This window comes from Haemorhous mexicanus, chromosome 3, assembly GCF_027477595.1.
Source record: "Haemorhous mexicanus isolate bHaeMex1 chromosome 3, bHaeMex1.pri, whole genome shotgun sequence".
Classification (NCBI taxonomy): Eukaryota; Metazoa; Chordata; class Aves; order Passeriformes; family Fringillidae; genus Haemorhous; species Haemorhous mexicanus.
In genome coordinates, this window is record NC_082343.1 from 25,729,122 (window position 1) to 25,748,214 (window position 19,093).

General features: G+C 35.6%; 1 protein-coding gene across 1 annotated transcript in view; it reads left to right on the top strand.

Annotated features, from left to right (window-relative positions):
• MTA3 (metastasis associated 1 family member 3) overlaps positions 1-19,093 on the top strand; it is a 137,103-nt gene that overhangs the window by 42,766 nt on the left and 75,244 nt on the right. The window contains exon 7 of the mRNA XM_059841159.1: positions 10,896-10,998. Within this exon, the coding sequence (XP_059697142.1) occupies positions 10,896-10,998 (103 nt within the window). The remainder of the gene's footprint in view (positions 1-10,895; positions 10,999-19,093) is intronic.

A 19,093-nucleotide genomic window follows, 5' to 3' on the forward strand; every position in this document is an offset into this window, starting at 1 on the left:
AATGTGCCTCAAAGACAAGGACAGTTTTTTCCCTCTGTGATGTGAGATGTCCCTAATTTTTTTCCTAGCTGAAGTGAAAATTACAGTGTATGAAAGAACCCTCTCTCATATCTTTCATAAGTGTAGGATATTTATTTGGGACTGAAAGGGCTGAGAGGAGCAGCTCTGTGGGACAGCCCTGCCCTGCAGGGAGGGGATGTCAGCCAGCACTGGGGTCTCGTGTTCCCCCAGGCAGCATCCCCAGCCAGCCGTGTGCACGCTTATCTGAGTAGGGGAAGTGTATATTTTTAAAAGTTTATTTTAATGATAGTGTGAGATTTAGTTAACTAAACAGATTATTTAACTATCTTTTTTTTTTGTTTGTTTTGAGTTTGGTTATATTTTTTGTAATTGTTGTATGTCAATCAACCACTAAATGTGAATTTTGATTAATTTTTTTGGTTAAGGTTGGGATTAAATGTGTGAGATGGTATTTTTGTTTGGACTTAGATGTTTATTAGTTTTTATTTATATTATAGTCTTAGAAGTTGTGAGTTCTGTATTATTCTATTAATAAATTATAAAATGGAATTGTATTTCTCTTTTTATAATGTTTTTAAAGATAAATTGTTTAATTAAGAAGATATGCTTAAATCATTTTTATTTCTAACTTAAAACTAACTATTTGTGACTTGTAATGTGGATTTTTTTATTTAATTATACAATAATTTTTATTTAATTATACAATACTACTTAAACTCATGAAAAAGAAGGTGAAGAAGGTAAAAAAGAAGGATTAGCTTCTGCATTAAAACTATCTTGTTTTATATATATTACTATATCTTAAATCTTTAAACTCTAAGTTTTTTACTGTGATATTACACACTTCTATTGAAACTACACACTCATAATCTCAGTTTTATCATTCAATTTTGGAAGCTTTCTCTATGGCTTCAGGTTAAATGTAGTGTTTTCTTGGGAGTCAGTGTCTGTTAGCCCAGCAAGTTTAAAATTCTCAGCAGCTGGGGTTCCAACAGGGAAGCGTCTGCTGTGAACGATTACTGCCTTCGTTGCCTGGGAGCAGCAGCTCCTTTGGGCTGATGGTGTCCGCTCCAAGTCCGCAGCAGCTCAGGTAGAGCCAGGCTTGCCCGGGCAGAATGGAGCGTGTCAGAGAGGGACATGGGATGAGTGATGCAGGAAGGGTTAGCTTGATGTGGGAAATGGGATTTCAGTTTCTGTGCAGAGGTACGTGGCAGGAGCCAAGCGGCAAGGCATTGACAAGGATGATGTGGAATGATTCGGTTTAAAGGTTTATCTGGAGAACTGGCTCCTAGTCCTAATTGAGTGCCCAATGCAGAGCTGTCTGCGAGTTCCTGTTGTAATAGCCTGGAGGGGTGATCTTAGACTCGCATGCTAATGGTCCTCTCCCAGCTGCAGTCCTGCTCCCAACCCACTGCTGCTTATCTCTTGCATCTGGGTTTGAATGGAGACCTTAGGGAATTATTTATGGAGTGGGGATCCCACACAACTGGGTTATCTCTGGCCATTTAAAACAATACAAAGAGTGTGGAGTGGGCAAGGGGGAGGAGTACCCCCTGCTAAGACATACAGAAGAGGAATTAGACTCTCAGGAATGGAGGAAGAAGAAGCACCCTGTAGCAAAGATGTTCTGTTCAAAGCATTTTTTTTTCTTCTAGTAAATAAAATTGTAAACTAAATGCTGGAGTCCCTCTTGCACCCCTGAAAATACCCAATGAGTGCCTGGAAATTGCACTTGCTGTGCAGCTGATTTCATCTTTGAAGCCAAGGCATTTTAGAATTAATGCAGTTCAATTAATTGAGTGCTTAATAGGAAGAAGGGGACCAGTTGGACAAATTTAAGCTGCAAATTTTGGGTGACGTACAGAGAAACTTAAAAGTTTTTAAAATGCTTCTGTTTCAAAAAAGAATAAATTAATCACTTTAAGGGTGGTTTCTAAAGTTTTCACTGTTTTTGTGCTTTTTACCAAAACTCCATTGTGAGAGTATGTTGTTTTTAATAGACCAGACATACCAAAGGGAAACTATTAAACTCAGAGCTCCAACCTTTCAATGTTTGGGAATATTGGAATTTCAGGATTTTAAGTTTAAACATGATTACAAGTAAAGAGGCAGATGAGAAACTCATTTACAATCTGTTTGGATTTTTAATATAATGAAAGTTTAGAGTTGCTTAGACTTGGTGTGTTGTGTTTTCTGGTTCTATAAATGCTTCTCATATAACTAATTTTTTTTCTTGTATTTAATTGATAAAAATATACCTTAGAATAATGAAACTCAACTGTAATCTCGTGGGGAGGGATCTGTTCTGTTACTTCGTGGTACATGAGTCTCCCATTTATTATCTGAACCACTGCTGAATTTGAAAGTCCGTCATACAGCCAGAGACCTGCAGCAGTCATTTGAATGGTGCATCTGATTCTCTTGTCAAAAGTCCATGTGCTGGCTTATTTCTGTTAGTGTTGATGTAGTTGCAATGCTTTAATGTAGTTGTGAGAGGATAATAATCAATCCTTTTTTTAAAAAAAGTAGATATGAAATATTTTTAGAAAGTTCTTTATTCAAATATTTCAGTTAAAAATTGGACAGCCAGATACTCTGAGGACAGACTAATGTGTGTTTGTGAGGAATATCTGACAGGATAAACAGATATTGTGTCTTTGTGTCCTATTGATTTCCAGAAAATATGGTCTGTAATTTGTGCTAAGTGATCACTTTTTTGACAGTTGCTGGATATTAACTGGACACATTAATACAGTAAGTAGTTCTTAAAAATAAAATTCAGAAAATATTGCCTTTTTATTCCTGAGTTCAGTGTTTCACAAATATTATCTGTCTAACCTTTTGTATTTAACTGGCTTTAAAAAATCATGAGGCCTCATAATTTTGAGGCCATGTTAGTGTTTCCTTTGTGAGTGAAACAAAGTGCTGTTACAAGAATAAGGAAGTGGAATTAGAGTGAACCCAGCTGCTTAGGTGTGATCAAAGGAAGAGTTGCTTTTCTTGTGCATTCACAGAAGGTGACAACAGCAGCACCTTTAGGCTCTTCCATCAGTAGTATGTGAGGGAAAGGTTTTTGTGGAAGAAGTTGTCAACCATAAAGTTATTTTTGGATGGGGTTGAGGAACTAGTGAGTCTACTGGCTTGCACACCTCCCTTGTTCTACATACAGCAAATTGGGAGTTCACAGTCAGTGTCTAAAACCAGGGCTCTTGTCAATTCAAGATGACTTTATGGGATCCACAGAGCAGAAAGCAAAGCTTGAAGTCTGGAATAAAAAAATACTTTTAGAGACAAGTACAAAAGGAGATGGTTATGCCTAACTCAGGTTTGCTTCTAAATGCCTAGGAACCTTGTAGAAATTGATTTCACCAAGTTCTGTGTGAAATGCATTGAATTTTTTATATTTGACTGAAAATCTGGTAAATCAGCAGCAAAATAAATGATAATATCAAAATATTGGTTAGAATCTTTGTTCAACTATAAGATTAATGGCTTTCTATTTCAATGCATTTTCAGAAGGAATGTACAGAACAAAAGATATAACAAGTAGATTTAGGATTTCTATTTGTGGAAGCTGCAGTAAAACACCAAACAGAACAGGTGTGATGATCCTAACCCAGTAAGACTCACCTTTATGGTCAGAACAGGAAAAAAAAAAGGTGCTGAGACTTATTCATCTCAGCTGAAAATGGATATTAAAATTGATCAGATATTTAGATGAGATGAATCTCAACAAACAATAAAATTCCTTGTTATGTATGCTCAAATATATTTTGTTCTCAAATGGGCTTTCTGTTGGTTGCACTTTTAACTTTGAGTTAACGTGAATTTTTTTTCTATAGTACCTTCTAAAAGTAGGAGTTGTTTCTTGGGGGTTAGCCAATTTAAACGTGGTAGTCCCTTGTCAGATTTGAAGATTTGTTTTTTTTTAAGCTCATACAGTAAATTTTGCATAATTAACTGTCAAATGCTTGATTATCGCAATCAGTAAAATACACTTCACCATGTTGTTCATGTCAAATTTTAAGAGGATTATAATATCCTTTACATCACTTTTGCCAATCTCACTTCTAAAGAGATGAGTTACTGATTTTTGTGCTGGACAATTAAAAGCACGTTGATATAATTTTATCAGTTTTATTAGAAATTAAACAAAACACATGTAAATGACCTCTTGATTCCTGTTTTCTGGAAGGAATTTGCTTCAGCCTAATCATGTATTTGCAAGGAAAATCTGTAGTTTAGGGCTGCAGCCACATGTACTACAAAACCTCAGTTGGGTATTTAAAGCTTTGTATAAACCATAGTGTTTTATGAAGTGTTTTCAGTGATGTAATTTAAAAATAATTGTTGCCTTCTGGTCCAATTTGTTGAGGTATTAAGTGCATGTATAATTTTGATCAAACAGATCAAATGTGCTCATGGAAATTTCCGAGCTTCAGTTCTCAGGTCATTCACAACTCCTATGTTATCAGTCAAGGATAAGATAGAAGAGCTGGAAATTGTGCTGTTTATCAATTAGATTTTACAGAAGCTGCTCAAAAGTTGAGATGAGTTCTGTGGGTTGTCCTGTTTGGGATAGTTGAAGTGGGTTTTTTCTGGTATTGTTTGGTTTCTTGTTCATTGGTTGCTCTGAATTGTAAAAGCAGGTCTGCCTTTCTCAACTTTGATTTTTGCTTGAGGTCAGCCGAGTTTTTGGTCTTTGTTAAGGAAGAGCCATGATACTCTGCTGTCTTTAGCTCCTTGAGGAGGCTTAGGCTGTTGTTATTAGTGTTCTGTTTGTCATGAAGCTCCTCTTTCTCTACAGCTGGAAGGAAATGGTTAAAGTGGCCCTGTGGTTGCAGTGCAGTATGAATGGTTGTGCTGCCTGTTGGTGTGGCAGGTTGGGCATGACTGCTGTCAGAAAGATTTTGTTGCTAATAATAGCTGTAGAGCCTTGGCTGTGATTGTTCAAATCCTAAATGAGTTCTGCCAGGTAGTCAGCCTTATGAAGGGTACAGTTATTTATTGTGGGCTGTGTATGTGCTTATTATCCCCATGGGCACTCCAATCACTTTTCAAGCAGCAACATCTTGGTGTTTAATTGACTTTGCTGGTATTTTCTACCCCAGTAACTTCACCTAAAAGGACTTGCTATAAGTTCAGATGTTTGTTTCTTTGCTGTTTTATTGCAAGCCTGATTTTTCTTCTAAGTTTATTCTGTAGAAGATGAAAAAACAAATAGCAGATGCAGATGAAATGTGATTTTTTACATTTTAATAAGTCAAAATACATTTCATCCTAAACAAAAAGTTCTTGTCTAAATTGTTTGCTTACATTTATTCACACAAAGTTTTTTTTTTCTTTTTAGAATGATTAAGTAACAGGGAATTTGCATATTTTTGATATTAGGGTTTCTTAAAAAAAACAACACAACCCAAAACTGCAGGACTGAAGATTTAATTTTAATTTAGTCAGGGTTTTGGTATGGGTGTGTTTTGTTTGTTTGGTGGCATTCTTTGTTTGGTTGATTTGGTTTGGGTTTTTTTTTTTTGGGGGGGGGGGGGTTTATTTTGAGAATAAATGTCTGCATTATAGTATCCCTTTTTCAAAGGCAAGTATTTTAAATACTATTAATATTCATATGTAGTAGTCTACTGTTCTTTTATTTACACTCTGAATCATTTTCACCGTGCTTTCCTGAAAACTCTGTTGCCTCATCTGTTGTTATTTCAGGAATTTCAGCAAAACTGAAAACTGTTCTGTAGGATTTTGAGAAAGAGGCAGCCTCACTTGTTCCTTCCTTCCAGCACTGGGCATTTCCATAAGCCAGCCATCCTTGGTGCTGCATTATGTAGAAGTTGGTCACTAATGTGTGTTTGCAGCTCAGTTTATTCTGAGCTCAAGTGCAATTCTTTCTGTTAATTTCTAGGAATTTAGAACATGATGAATTTAAGCTCTGAGCATTTTGTGAGTGCTTGTCTTTTGATCATCAGTGATTAAATTAAAAGTACTGTAAGGCTGAACACTGAGAGAGCTTTAAGGTCATTGGAGGCAGTTCTATTTCAAAAGGGATTTTTCAAGTGCAGAATGATGAAATGTTTTTATACATTCAAGCTCTAGAGGATAAGTGGTGACTGGATTATGCATGTTTTATTGGCTTTAAAAATGCCCAGCAGCAGTTTAAATGCTTATGGACGAGTAACAGGCCTTTATCACATGATATCTTTCATTTATATTCCCTATGCATAGCCTGGTTTTCATTTCTACTCCTTATACATGTCTTACATTCATAAATTTTTACCATGAGATTTGTGTAAATGTAGGACTCCTACCTGAATAGTTGAAATCTGAGTATACTTTTGTCAGGCAAGCTAAGGCAGAGGAGAGATTGGTTTGAAATTGAAAACTAAACAAATATTTTTTTCTTTTGCCTGCACTTATCATCTAAGCTTTCTCATGTTATTTTGATCAGAGAAGTTATTTGCACATAACTGCATTACATTTTTTGAAGAGTTAAGTGTAAATTCTTGAACTTTTCTTCTGAATTTTTTATCTGTACTGGTGAGAATTTCAAATGATAAAAAATCAAATAAAAATGAGTAATGAGAATTTTATGCAGGATGGATATGCTGACTCTTTTAGTGAGGAACTAATGTACTTTTCATCCAAGGAGAAAGCTCAGATTTTGCATTAGACAGACAGGCTTAATGTCAGGAACTTTGTTCATATAAAGTACAAGAAAATTCAATGTGATTCTATTTTTCTCCTCTGCAAGTTAGAGAAGATGTTTGCAGACTGTCTAAATAGCAGCATGAGAATGTGATTCATGAACAGAAACTTCATTTTCACTGATTTGTTGCCTATTTTTACAAGAATGGTACACAAACTGCACATGAAACTATATTCAAAAAGCCATTAAGGATTGCCTGCAGGTAGTATACTCCCAAAGAGTTCTGGCAACAACCTTCTAAATGCTTGATCTGCTAAATCCATATTTCAGAGAAAAAAATTTCGTTGTGTTGCGTGCTAAACTCATCTAGGGGAGGATAACAACCAACAAGCACCTCTCTTCCTCATCCTTGCAATGTTAGCTAAGAGATATTCCTGTTCCACAAGTACAAAACTAAACCCCAGGGGTGAAGACACTGGACTGACCTCTCATGCATGTGCTGAGCATTAAGAACACGAGCCTTTACAAAAGCCTTCACGTCTATCTGCTTAGCTGTCTGCTGAGTCTGAGGAACTGACACACATCAAAACTGGCTGATTTCAGGAGGGTGGATGAATAAATGAATTTGCTTACTAGGAGGAATTCTGTGGTTGAAACTCTTGGTCTGGTGTCCAGTTCTGTCCATGGATAGATCTAGTGCCTTACTGTGAGTGAAACCCCACAGCTAGAGATTTTCTGTCCCGTGGAATTAAGGATCCAGCAGCTGGCACCTCTGTTTTCCTGAAAGCTGGACTCATTCAGCATGCTGAGCACTGCAGGTGTTCAGTTTGCATGTTTAAATTGAACTCACAGCTGAATTACTTTTTCAGAAGGAGAATAAAAAGGTTTTTCGAAAAATTGTGCAAATCATGCAAAATTAAAAAAAAAAAACTTTATACGTCAGAGGTGTCTTTAAAATTAGATACCTCATCAGCTGTTTTTCATTAAAAATTAAATTTGTATTGTTTCATTGTCAACAATTTTTAAAATAAAACCTAACTTATAGATTCATATTTCAGTTTCTTAATTATATATTATATTGCAATATTGTTAAGTTTAAATTCAAAGACTTTCACTCTAAGAAGCTGTTTATATTGAAAGTTATTTTCTTTAATTGGATACAAGAAGGAGACAATCATGCTGAATCTAATGTACTGGTTATCTTTGGGGTATTTATCTGCAGGAAGTGAAATCTAAAAGACTAGGTAGATCTTTAATTTCTTGTACCTCGTTTTAAATACAATTGGTTTGCTTTTGTTTTGTAAATTTTTTCTTCCTTTTTTTTGGAGTGGCACATCACACTTTCATTTGTCTAAAATGACTAACTGAGATACAAGACTTTTAAACTTTTCTTTAAAAGAAAAATCTTACTTTTTACTAGAAGACACCCATGAGAAATAAGGAATTGAATGATTGATGAAGCATAAACCTGGTGTATTTCTGACCATTTACTAATGTTTTCCAATAAAATTAGTCATCAGGGTTAGACAGGCTGTAATAAAATTATAAGCAGTGACTAGAATAAGTTGGATATACTGGTATGTTACATCAGTTATTAAAAAAATTGCCTTCTTAGTACTTCTCAGAAGCTCTAATTGATATGCTGCTGGTGGTAAGGGAAGGTGACACCTTTAACACTGAACTTCTCAGATGCACTGGAAATGGTGAAAGTAAAACTCCCCATTCCTTTGTGAGCTGGGTTTTGCCATATAACAAATTAATGCTATGACTACTTTATCATCAGTTCAGTTTGAATGTCTTATACTTTGGTGTCAAATTCAACAATGTATAAGATAAATGTTGATGTGCTAACAGAGAAATTGCATCTGAAAGTAGTTTGCTAAGTTAAAAATCCTATGGGATGTGGTACAGGCATGATCAGCTAAGGACTGACAGCTCAAGTAAAACACAGAGGGTTGTTTATCTTTTGTGATCCTCCTGTACTAAAGCTTTCAGCACAGGCAAAGGAAGTCAACAAAATACTTATTCCTGAAATGAACTTTTTAAGGTTTTTACAGCACTGCTTGTCTGCCTCCATGGTTTGGTCTGTTTAAGTTACTTTCCCTGTTTAAGTGATTATATCCTGTCATGTAAGTGCAAAATAAGGAATTACATGGCTGTTTAAAGTGCAGCTTGGCAGACTCCACCTTATTTCTAGAAACCTCTGTCTACCATTGTTGCAGTGATATTTAATATTGCAATTATTATATGTCGTTAGATGATTTTGATATAGATATTCTATTGCTTGTCTCCTATTTATGTCTACTGCCATTACAAAATGCTGCTTGGCAATATTTGAGATTCACCTTTCTCGAGAGTTACAACACTTTATAGTAGCAATTGTTTCATTTTCTCTAATTTAAGTAAGATCTGTAGTATCGCAATTTTTTAATTCTTTTTGCAAACTTGATTCAAAAGACTTGCTTTGTTTGAATACGGGTGCTGTGTTTGTATGATTTTTTCTCTTTGTGAGAAATATAATCTACCAGAGTAATGTTTGATCCCCAGACTGTCCTGAAATAGTTAACTAACATTAAAGGTATTTAAAAACTAAATATTAACAGATTGAAATGAAGTGCTCAGAGAATATTTATAAAATGTAGAACATCACCCACAATGTGTCTGTCACAGATGGAAGAAATGAATGTATTGACAGGTGTGCAATCGATAGAAAAAGTTTATAGATCTAAAATGCTTTCCAAGATGCCAGAAATTAACAGTTTGTCTTCAGTATTGGATGTGAATTAGCTTGAACAGAAGTCCCTTAGGCAGCCAATGCTTTATAGCCTGTATTGGAAGAAAGTAATTTACTGTGTTTTTCTGAGAATGTGACTGTGAAATTTGTTCCTGAAACATTAGCCAGACAGCATGGTGCAGTTCTAACTTGTGTGTTTGCTAGGGATAAATATATACCACATGCTAATTTCTTCCCAGAATCAATGTGCTAGAAGTCATCATATATGATGTGATTTCAGAAGAGCCAGTGCTTGGTTTGCAGTCTGCTTCCAGTCTCTTAAGTGTACAGGTTATTTCCTGTCTTGATGATACTGTGCATGTTTAGACTGGCTGTTTTCATTAAGCCATAAGAAACAGCACAGACTAAAGTGATCTTCTGTGTGATCAGAGAGGGATCTATGCAGCCTAGATTTCCAAAGGGAGTGGAATGGCTGGATCTGACCACAGGTTTTCATTCTTGCAGTAGGTTGTAAAAGTCACTGGCAACCAGCTAAACACAAGTGGTTTTCACATGTTGGCTGCGGGAGGAGCACAATCCTATTCTAACACAGCAGGGAAGGGCAGTGATTCTGACTTGACTGTTGTCATCTCTGGTGGCCCCAAATGTGTTGGCTACGTCCCACAGGAAAATCTCCTCGTACTGGTAGCATAGGTGGTGCTTCCTCCATCAGCCTCGGAAATGTTTCTCATTTTACAGGAGGAGCTATTGGTGTAGTAGGCAAGACAAGATCAAGTCGTTCTATGAATGTGAATCCTTGTACCAAATTCACACTTCACTGTTGTTCCATGCAGTACAAATCGTATTCTTGTAACTGTGTACATAGAGCAAAATAAAGTTTGGAACCACCCCCACTGTTTCAGCCATGTGCATGTACACAAATTGTTTTGTTCACATAAATGAGGTTGGGAGATGATGTTACAGTATATAGTAACTTCCTTGTTTTTAACAGTACATATAATGTAGTGGCTGAAGAGGTTAAAAAATGCTTAAATACAGTAGACAGCATTCTTGCATAATGATTTATTTTTTCAGGGCATAGAATACAAATTGGATAGAATTTAATTGCTTAAGTTGATTAAGTGTAAAATTAAATTTAGTGTGGCTGAAGTGCAACAGTAACTTTGATATACTAGACAAGCAATTTAAAGAAGCCACTGGTTGGTTACTTAGGGTATGGTTTCAACTTTATAATAACATTTTATTAAGGTTCATTGGTATTTCACCTCCTAAGAATGTCTCCTTAAATTGAAATGCTGATGTTAAGGGAAGGTATTTATTTTGGTGATGCTGCATTATGGAATATAACTGGATAACTGCTGATAATTGTTAATTGTGTGTGTGTGTATGTTTAAAAATGTACAATGTCTCTTTTAAACATCGTGCAAGAACTACACAAAGGAAAACATTGTGAGTAATGAGTGTTTTGTCCCATCTACCTTTTGACAGGAGAATTAGATGACAGAGAACAGGCAAAGCTGGAAGTAAAAGTATGGGATCCAGATAGCCCCCTTACTGACCGTCAGATTGACCAGTTTTTAGTTGTAGCACGGTAAGATTAAAATCCTCTTGTAAAAAATCCTTTTCCTTTTTCTACTGACTATTCTTTCCCCTATATTGTGTTATTCATCCTGTTTGCCATTTTGTGAGCCCTTCTCTTTCCCACAGTCAGCTAAAAGAGAAAATCAGACCATGAACCTTTGTATATTTATTGAAGCTACCAGTACAGGAGGTAGAAAAAGAAAGTGATTTTTGGAATAATGATACACTCCCTGTATTTCAGGTTATAGAAATTTGATACTTTGAATGGAGATATTAGTTTGCTTTCCCCTCAGAGTAAATTATTTCAGTGCTAATAGTAATAATAATAATACAGTCTTGTGTTTTACAGTACTTGGAATTTGATAGTGTAAAATAGAGGTTAAGAGTAGAAATAAAGATAATGTTAACAAGTGAAATGGGTGTAGAGCTTGCCACTTATGCATGTAAGCTGAATGTTTATTTTGGATGAATATTGAAAAAAGTTTTGAAGTCATGTATTTAATTAGTAAAAAAAATCAAGTCAGCTCAATTTTATAAATTAACATGATTATGCAGATTTATGAAGACAATATCAAAGTGCTTTGAATTAATTAATACCTTTAGAAATTATTTATCTACTGTAATAAAAACCGTCCTAAATTTGTAGGTTTCTTACTGAAGGACAATTCTACATTCATAGGATACAGCAGGTTTTGCCTTTTCTCTAATTCACAGTTACAAAGGTACTGTTCTAATATCAGCAGAGAACACAGTTCCCATACAGATTTTATCCTGAAAAAAATCCATCTCCTCTCTTTTCTGTAACCTGCTTGCTGAGTGTAATCTCAAATCTTTTTAGGCAAATTATCCTTTTACATGGGTTCTAGCTTTTGGGATTCTTTTTCTCTCTCCCTTTTGAAAAAACATTTCAGGAAAAAAAAAGAAAAAAAAATTGCTCTATATTTTCTGCCGTATGTGTATAGTGATATTGGATGCTGATTTACTCATTTACAGTTCATGTGCTGATTCATTTGATTTTTTTCCTTACTCTTCCACTTGGAGTGTTGTATCCTTCCTATAAAGTACTAAAATTTTAACCTGCCTTTGTTGAATTTTCATGTGAGACAGAGGGGTTTAGGTGTTAACAGGTGATCAGAGAGTTACAGGGTCTGGTAGATGTTCCATAGAAACCAAGAATCTGAACTACTTTTTCACCAGCAATATAATACCTGGAGATGTATGGCCAGTTTATTATGGTGTGCCCTAAAGAAACATCTGGATGGAGACTGGGAATTTTGGAAGAGTGCATTCATTGCTTTAAAACTCCCCTACTCACTGTTTGTCAGCCACTCTGGGGAGCTGAAGTAGTGTTCTGTGGAGCCAAAAATGTTCCCAGAGGAATGTAGCAGTAAGCAGCCTGATGGGAAGTAACAGAGAATAGTTAAATATATAAAGAAGAATATCCTTCTCTCCTCCTGTTGTTTAAGACATCCTTTGCAATGCTGTGCCCTGACCAAGACTGCATTTATTTTAAAGTCAATACGTTTCTGTTAAGATGGTTTCTGTTACAATGGATCATGGCTGATTAATTGTTACTGTCCGAGGTCTTGGGGTACTTGGATACCACAAGAGTAGTACCTGGTCTGTAATCAGGTATTACTCAGGTGCAGCTTTCTGGATGTTCTTGCACAGAACCCCATTCATCTTTAGAAGTTGCTTTTCAACTGACAGAAATGGTTTTCCAAGCTCCTATATACTTGTATTCACAGGATGCTCTAAGTGGCTTCTGGGACAGATTTTTTATGAATTTCTGGAGAACCAGTTCTGTGATGATTTGGTGGCAGCTTTCAATTCAGGGTGTTGTGTGGTTACAGGATTTGTACTGGGCCATTATACAGGACCATTAAAAGCTGCTTGAGAAACAGTGAAGAGCTGGTATTTTGATGTGGTGAGCAGTGCTTACAGACACCTCTGCTAATTGCTAGCCTCAGCCTAACTGTGGTTCGTTGGGCATTGGCTGTGCCTGCTGGATTTCCAGTTGGAACGATCTTTCTCTGGTTATGTTTAGTTCTGCAAATTTGAAAATACAAGAATAATTTTTTCTTAAGTACCTTCCCAGGTGTAGTTTTTGTTAAATATGTGTATGCTATTGTGCTTGACATTTTAAAAGCATTTTCAAGTGATCCTTTTTAGATCCTGATTCGAAGGAATTGAGTATTTCTTCTCTTTTCCAAGTCTGATCTGGTTGAAAGAAGAGTTGCTTTTGTCCTTAAATGCTTTAGCTTTTTCAATCTCACAGGCGGTTTTGTTGCTTTTTTCAGAAAGTGTTTAAATACTCTTTTTATTTGTATTGCCCATTTACAAGTATATTTATATTTTTACCTTGGACACGTAGCTTTCCTGGTCTTACAGGGTTTGTTTACTGCCTCAGGAATGAGAGGCCTTTTTCTCATGTTTTATATGCCTGGTCTGTCTGGGCTTCTCACTAAGCTCTACCATTTAATAATTTCCTGGGTAGAAAGAAAGAATATGCCTATCCTGTGCAGAAATTAGAGGTAACAGTGCCCAAAAATGGTGGAGATTTGGAAAAAAGTGGAAGGATCCACAAACTTGACTTCCCCAAGTTGTCTTTCCTGACGCACAAATCTTGAAAGTACCTTATTGAAGCATAATTTGGGTAAAGACTCTTGCTTGAACTAGCAAAAGCATCTGTTAGGAGAAGCTTGAGGCCTCAGACTAATGTATTCTGGGTTTGAGTTGGCTTTTGGGTAATGCTTGTGCTGTGACAATGGAAAGTCCAACAGCATTTTCTACTGCATTCAAATAAGATACAGCTGCACCAACCAGTTTGCCTTCTGTGCTATGCATTGGCCATATTCTGTGTCTGCCAGCTTCAAAGGACAGGAGTTTGAGGAGCTGAAACTCCATTTAGATCTGCTCACATTAACAAATAGTTTAGTATAGCAAAAATGGGTGTGTAGAATTGAAACATTTGGTGCTGAGGGCCTAGTGTCCCCACTGCACATTTTGAGAAGATTTTTTTTAGTCATAACTCTAATCAAGTCCTGTGGACTAAATATCTGTGAGTGTGTGGAACTTCTAATAGGAAACCAGTTGGTATGCCATGAGATAAATTTTTGTTGTTGGCTACAATGAAGTAGATAAAAACTCTGGGTACAGCGTTCCTAATTTGAGCTCTGTTTCCTCCAGTCATCAGTCTCTTATGATTACTAATATACAAGGAGTACTTCATTTCATTTCATTTCATTGCCAGATCTTCTGTTCTTTTTCTAATTCTGTCCCAAGCTGCACAGTATTAGGAAATGGAAGCGTTCCTATTGTCTATGTAACATAATAGTCCTGTCTTTTTTTTGGGTTTTCAGAGTAAAAAAAAATCCTTCCCAGTCTCAAATGCAATAGGAGGTGTGGGCTCTGGTCTGGACAGATGCTGAGAGCTGAAGAAATGACCCTTTTTTTTTCTTTCTTTTTAAAAATTGTCTTTCTATCTGCTAATTTGGTCTACAGTTCATTGCATGATACATTTTTGGTACATTCTGGTTCCATTTATATGCTTTATGATTCAGTGAAACCATTAAGAATGTTGTTCTTTTATTCTGCTTCATCTAACTACATTACCAACATAGTCTTCTGGAAGGAATAGATTTCTAAATGAAGGTATTTAACAGACATTTGTGGTACCAGCTTATTCCCAACTAAACCAGAGTTTTGAAATCTGATTAAAATAGCCTTGAAGCATTGCATCTCTACCTCAAAATTTTGTACTTTGATTTCTATGACTTTAAAATGGCATTACATACCTCTACCTGACATATTTCTCTTCATTTGAATGCCTGCTTATTTTTTGACGTAAAACCATAGAAGAATGGAAAATTACTTGTTAGTCATGTTAAATTAGAGCGTGATCCTTCCTGTGTTGTTCCCACTTTTCCATTTGCTCTAGGACATTGATTATATTCATTTTTGTTGGCCACTATGTTATAAGTGCTCACAGTATGTTGGTGTATTTGGAGATGCTCTATAATTGTTATATTAATTTATCTTACAGTGGGGAAGGGAACATAATGCAGCTTCAACTGGCAAGGTGTCTTTCATTATACAGAGGAAAATAATGCATTCATTAAGTGAGAACCATGAGTAAAAACATTTACAGGTGTGATCAAAAAGTAGTGCTCTGTTCTAGTGAAATAACTCATTGTAGTCAGTGGCAGTAGGCCAGATTCCCAAAAGCTCATAAATGAAAATAAATACATAAAAGATATTGGTTTGAGTCTTGAGTGTTATAATGTTCTGGTTTCTCTTGAGGTGCTGAGAAGTAAAAGGAATTGAAGTTCATTAAAGAGGTAATTAAATTTAATGGCAGAATTGCAACATAAAATTATGCAGCAAAAATGGTGAAAAATCTTGATGCCAGTGCTGTGCTCACAAAACTGGATGTTTGCTAGCAAGGTGAATTACATCATCTAATGGTAGGCAGATGGCTTGGCAGTAAAAAGGAAAAATATGTTCACATCAAGTTTACCAGGCGTATCAAAAATTCTGTGTTTCTGCCTGTCATGCCTGGCTAGTATATGTTTATTCCTTTGTGTGTTTTGTATTACTGCACTTCTTGACCCAAATTCACTTGAAAAAAACTAATTCAGACTTGGAGCTGAATTTATTTTTGTAGGTTTTTTTTTTTATTCATGACCTTTGATCTATTTCAGTATAAAGAATAAATTTCCATAGCAGACTTTTCATAGACCTGCTTTTAGGGGGTTGACCATCTCCTCCTCTGTGACTGTGAAATTGCAGGATGGCATAGAGATGATGCCTTAAATAACATCCTGTGAATTAAACTACTTTTACCTATTGGATTCTGTTTCTGTTGAATAGGAAAGATTTCACATATGTTTCATTTCCATTCATATAACAATGAAATGTATGGTCATCCCATACATCTATATATCATGCCATGCTCACTCTAACTTTGAGAGTCTTTCAGCAAAAGAATAGTGGCAGGTAACTTTTCATGTTTATCATGCCATCTCCTTTTGTGCTGTAAATATCCAAAGTGATAATAATGAAGCATAGCACTGTACAGGTAGTTGCTTAGAAATGCAAAGAAAACACCTTTTTTAACAGCATCTTTTTACTTTGAATATATTCTGCAGGTCAGACTTTGCAGAACTGAGTAGCAAAAATCTCATGTGTTTTTACAGTTTTCAATTACTGTTTTGTTGCTTGCATGTGTCTTCACTTAAGTTGTTTTTTTTTTTTCTTCTATCCAATATCTTAAGTATCACGATATTCTTTTAAAGAGCACTCAGATATTAATTTGTTGCTTTTTAAGTTCAGACCAGTCTAAGATGTCATTTTTTAGGACTGTTTCCAATTTAGTATGAAGAGGAACAGCGGAGTAAAGACAAGGAATACAAAAGATTTCCTTTCTCTATATGTAGAAAACCACCAAAGGTCACTTAATTGTTTTCCTCAACAATATTAGCTCAGAGGTGAGGCATAGGTCTCACTCATGAGTTTGCAAGAATCTGTGGAGAATTGTGGATTTGCAGATTCGTGTATGCACAGATGGGGACAGTTTTGAAATAAACATCCTCAGACTGAGAAGGATCTATGTCTCAGCTGGATTTTCACGAATACAAGGTAGAAGGAAATTGAGAGTTACTTGCCTGCATCCAGAACTTTCTGGATCTGATTTGATGCTGGACTGCTGTTGCTATTGGAAGAAGCTGAGGGTTTTTTAATCTTGATGTAGAATTGCAGTGGTTCCAGATTTTCTTTGGTAAATAATAGCCCTTTTCAGAACCAGTTACTGATGAGCCACCACACCTTTGGAAGCTTGTTAGGACAGTCTTTTATGTTTGCTGCTTCTTAATTTCTTTGACAACTACTATTTAATCTTACGCAAAAATTCGAACAATTTCCTTTAAAGCCTTAGACTTGAGCTATAAGTAATTTGGAGCAATGTATTTTCTGTGTTCAAAAGCTAATCTGAAAATTTGCCTAAATGTAGGGCACACAGGCATAGCAACTGCAGCGATCTCTCAAGTGTTTTGGACATAGACCTTGTTGAGTTTTGCTGAATTTGTGGATTTATTCCATAATCTCAGATCCTGGCACTAGACTATATCCATTTGTTTTGCTTGTATGGTTGTCATCTGCAATCTGTTATAAATCTTCTTGGTTCTGCTCTTTAAGATAATTAAGCCATGGAAAACCAAATTAAAGTAACACTGGATCATTTAAGGGTCTAACCCCTTAAGGCTCTTACAGCTGCTTGCTGATCAGGCTGTGCAGAGAGTGATCTCCCTGCTAATAATCCCAATTGTTTGTCTTGTCTATCTCTCTGCCACCTGTGTAAATCACTGTCTGTGGGACTTTTGGCTTTAGCTTATTTTGGAAAATGTGGGGAGTGTTGGTTTCTGTTTGAACTTCAAGTATTTTAATTACACATTGAATAATTCATAAGTAGCTTGCTGAGCACTGTTTTTTGGGTTGACAGTTTATTATTGTTATTATTGAATTAAATATAATTTCAGTTAACTATTTACAATTATTCTTTGAATTGTACAAGCTTAATAAGATATTAATATTGAAAGTTTGTTAAGAAAAGTGAGAGGTTAGGGTGTGACTATTTAGCTTGTATTGGCTTAATACTGAGTTTTATTTTAGGTAGGTGAAAACAATGCTGTGTCTTCTGGAAATGGCATTGTTTAGTTATTTATTTTGTTCCTTTTCTAAAACAATTGAATGGAGGAATTAGAAAAAAATCATGCAAGGAAAAGTGACAAATGTAGATTTTGACCTTTGCTTCAATATATACCTCATAGCTGTATTTTTAATTGAAAAACGTAACAAATAAGGTATTTTAGTGATTTCTAAAGTAATTATTGAAATTGGATGTGAATTGCATCACTAGATTATATAAAACATTGTATATCACTACTTAGTTTTGAACCTAGTTACTATTTAACAGCCAATTGTGCTAGAATTTCTGCATAGTTGGAAATTCACTGTTTTTCACAAGTTTCTATGGAAAGGAGAACTAGAAGTTAGTTTGATTTCAAGAGAGCCACAGACATACACACACCTCACACCTTCAGACCCCCCAGTTTGTGTCCTGTACCATCCCCACCCCCTGTCACTTTTGACACCCCAAATGGTGCACTTGCCTGCATTTTTTTAATGTTGTATTTATTTGCTTTGTTCTTATTATTATCATATTTCTTCTGTCTGATGCTGTATTTATTATTTTATTTCTATTGTTTTCATTATTTTATTTTGTCTTTGCATGTTTTATTTATTAATAATTTGTTTTGCACTCACAAACTCCAAAATCCCACACAGCACTCTTCTGACAGTTGCAATCTTCTACTCAGTGCAACACTGGAAGCAATGTCCACTGATGCATCAGTTCTTACCTCTCTATCACTTATTCAGAATTATTATTATTATTAATATAATAAGTATATTATTATTTATATTGTCTCTTAATTTTGACTTTACATTCTGAGTAACAAAATACTATTGGTCTCTGAAGTCAGCCTCAAAAGTTTGATCTGCCAGAGAGTGACTGTGACAACATTTTTTGTAGTGTTCATAGCATACTCGGACTTAACTTTAGAAATATGGTCAAAAGAAAATCATTTTAATTATGCAAAAGGAAGATAAGAAGGTAGCAGGGAAAGGGAAATGCAGTCATGCCACATTCACTGGTTTGAGCTGTAGGGACAGAAGGATCACAGGAAAGACTGCTTAGCTACAGCCCTTATCAATGCCAACATGTTGAAAGGGGTTGACAGACTATTAGGAAATGTGTTCATAGCAGAGCCTTATTCTTGGGAGTGAGTTGTCCACAAATACTGTTTTATGTACTGCCAAACTTTGAGGGGAAAAAAAAAAGAAAATAAAAAATGTGTGTGTGTTCTTGTCTCATATTTGCCATCCCCACAAAGAGGGAGCAAAGGTTGTGGAAAAACATTTATTTGAATATCCCTTATTTATTCCACTGCCTTTAGAAAAGCAGTTAATGTCAGGGTCTGAATCACTGCTGTTAAATCTTAACTTGTAAGACTGTGGCAGCAAGTACTGAAACATGCATTCAGTAA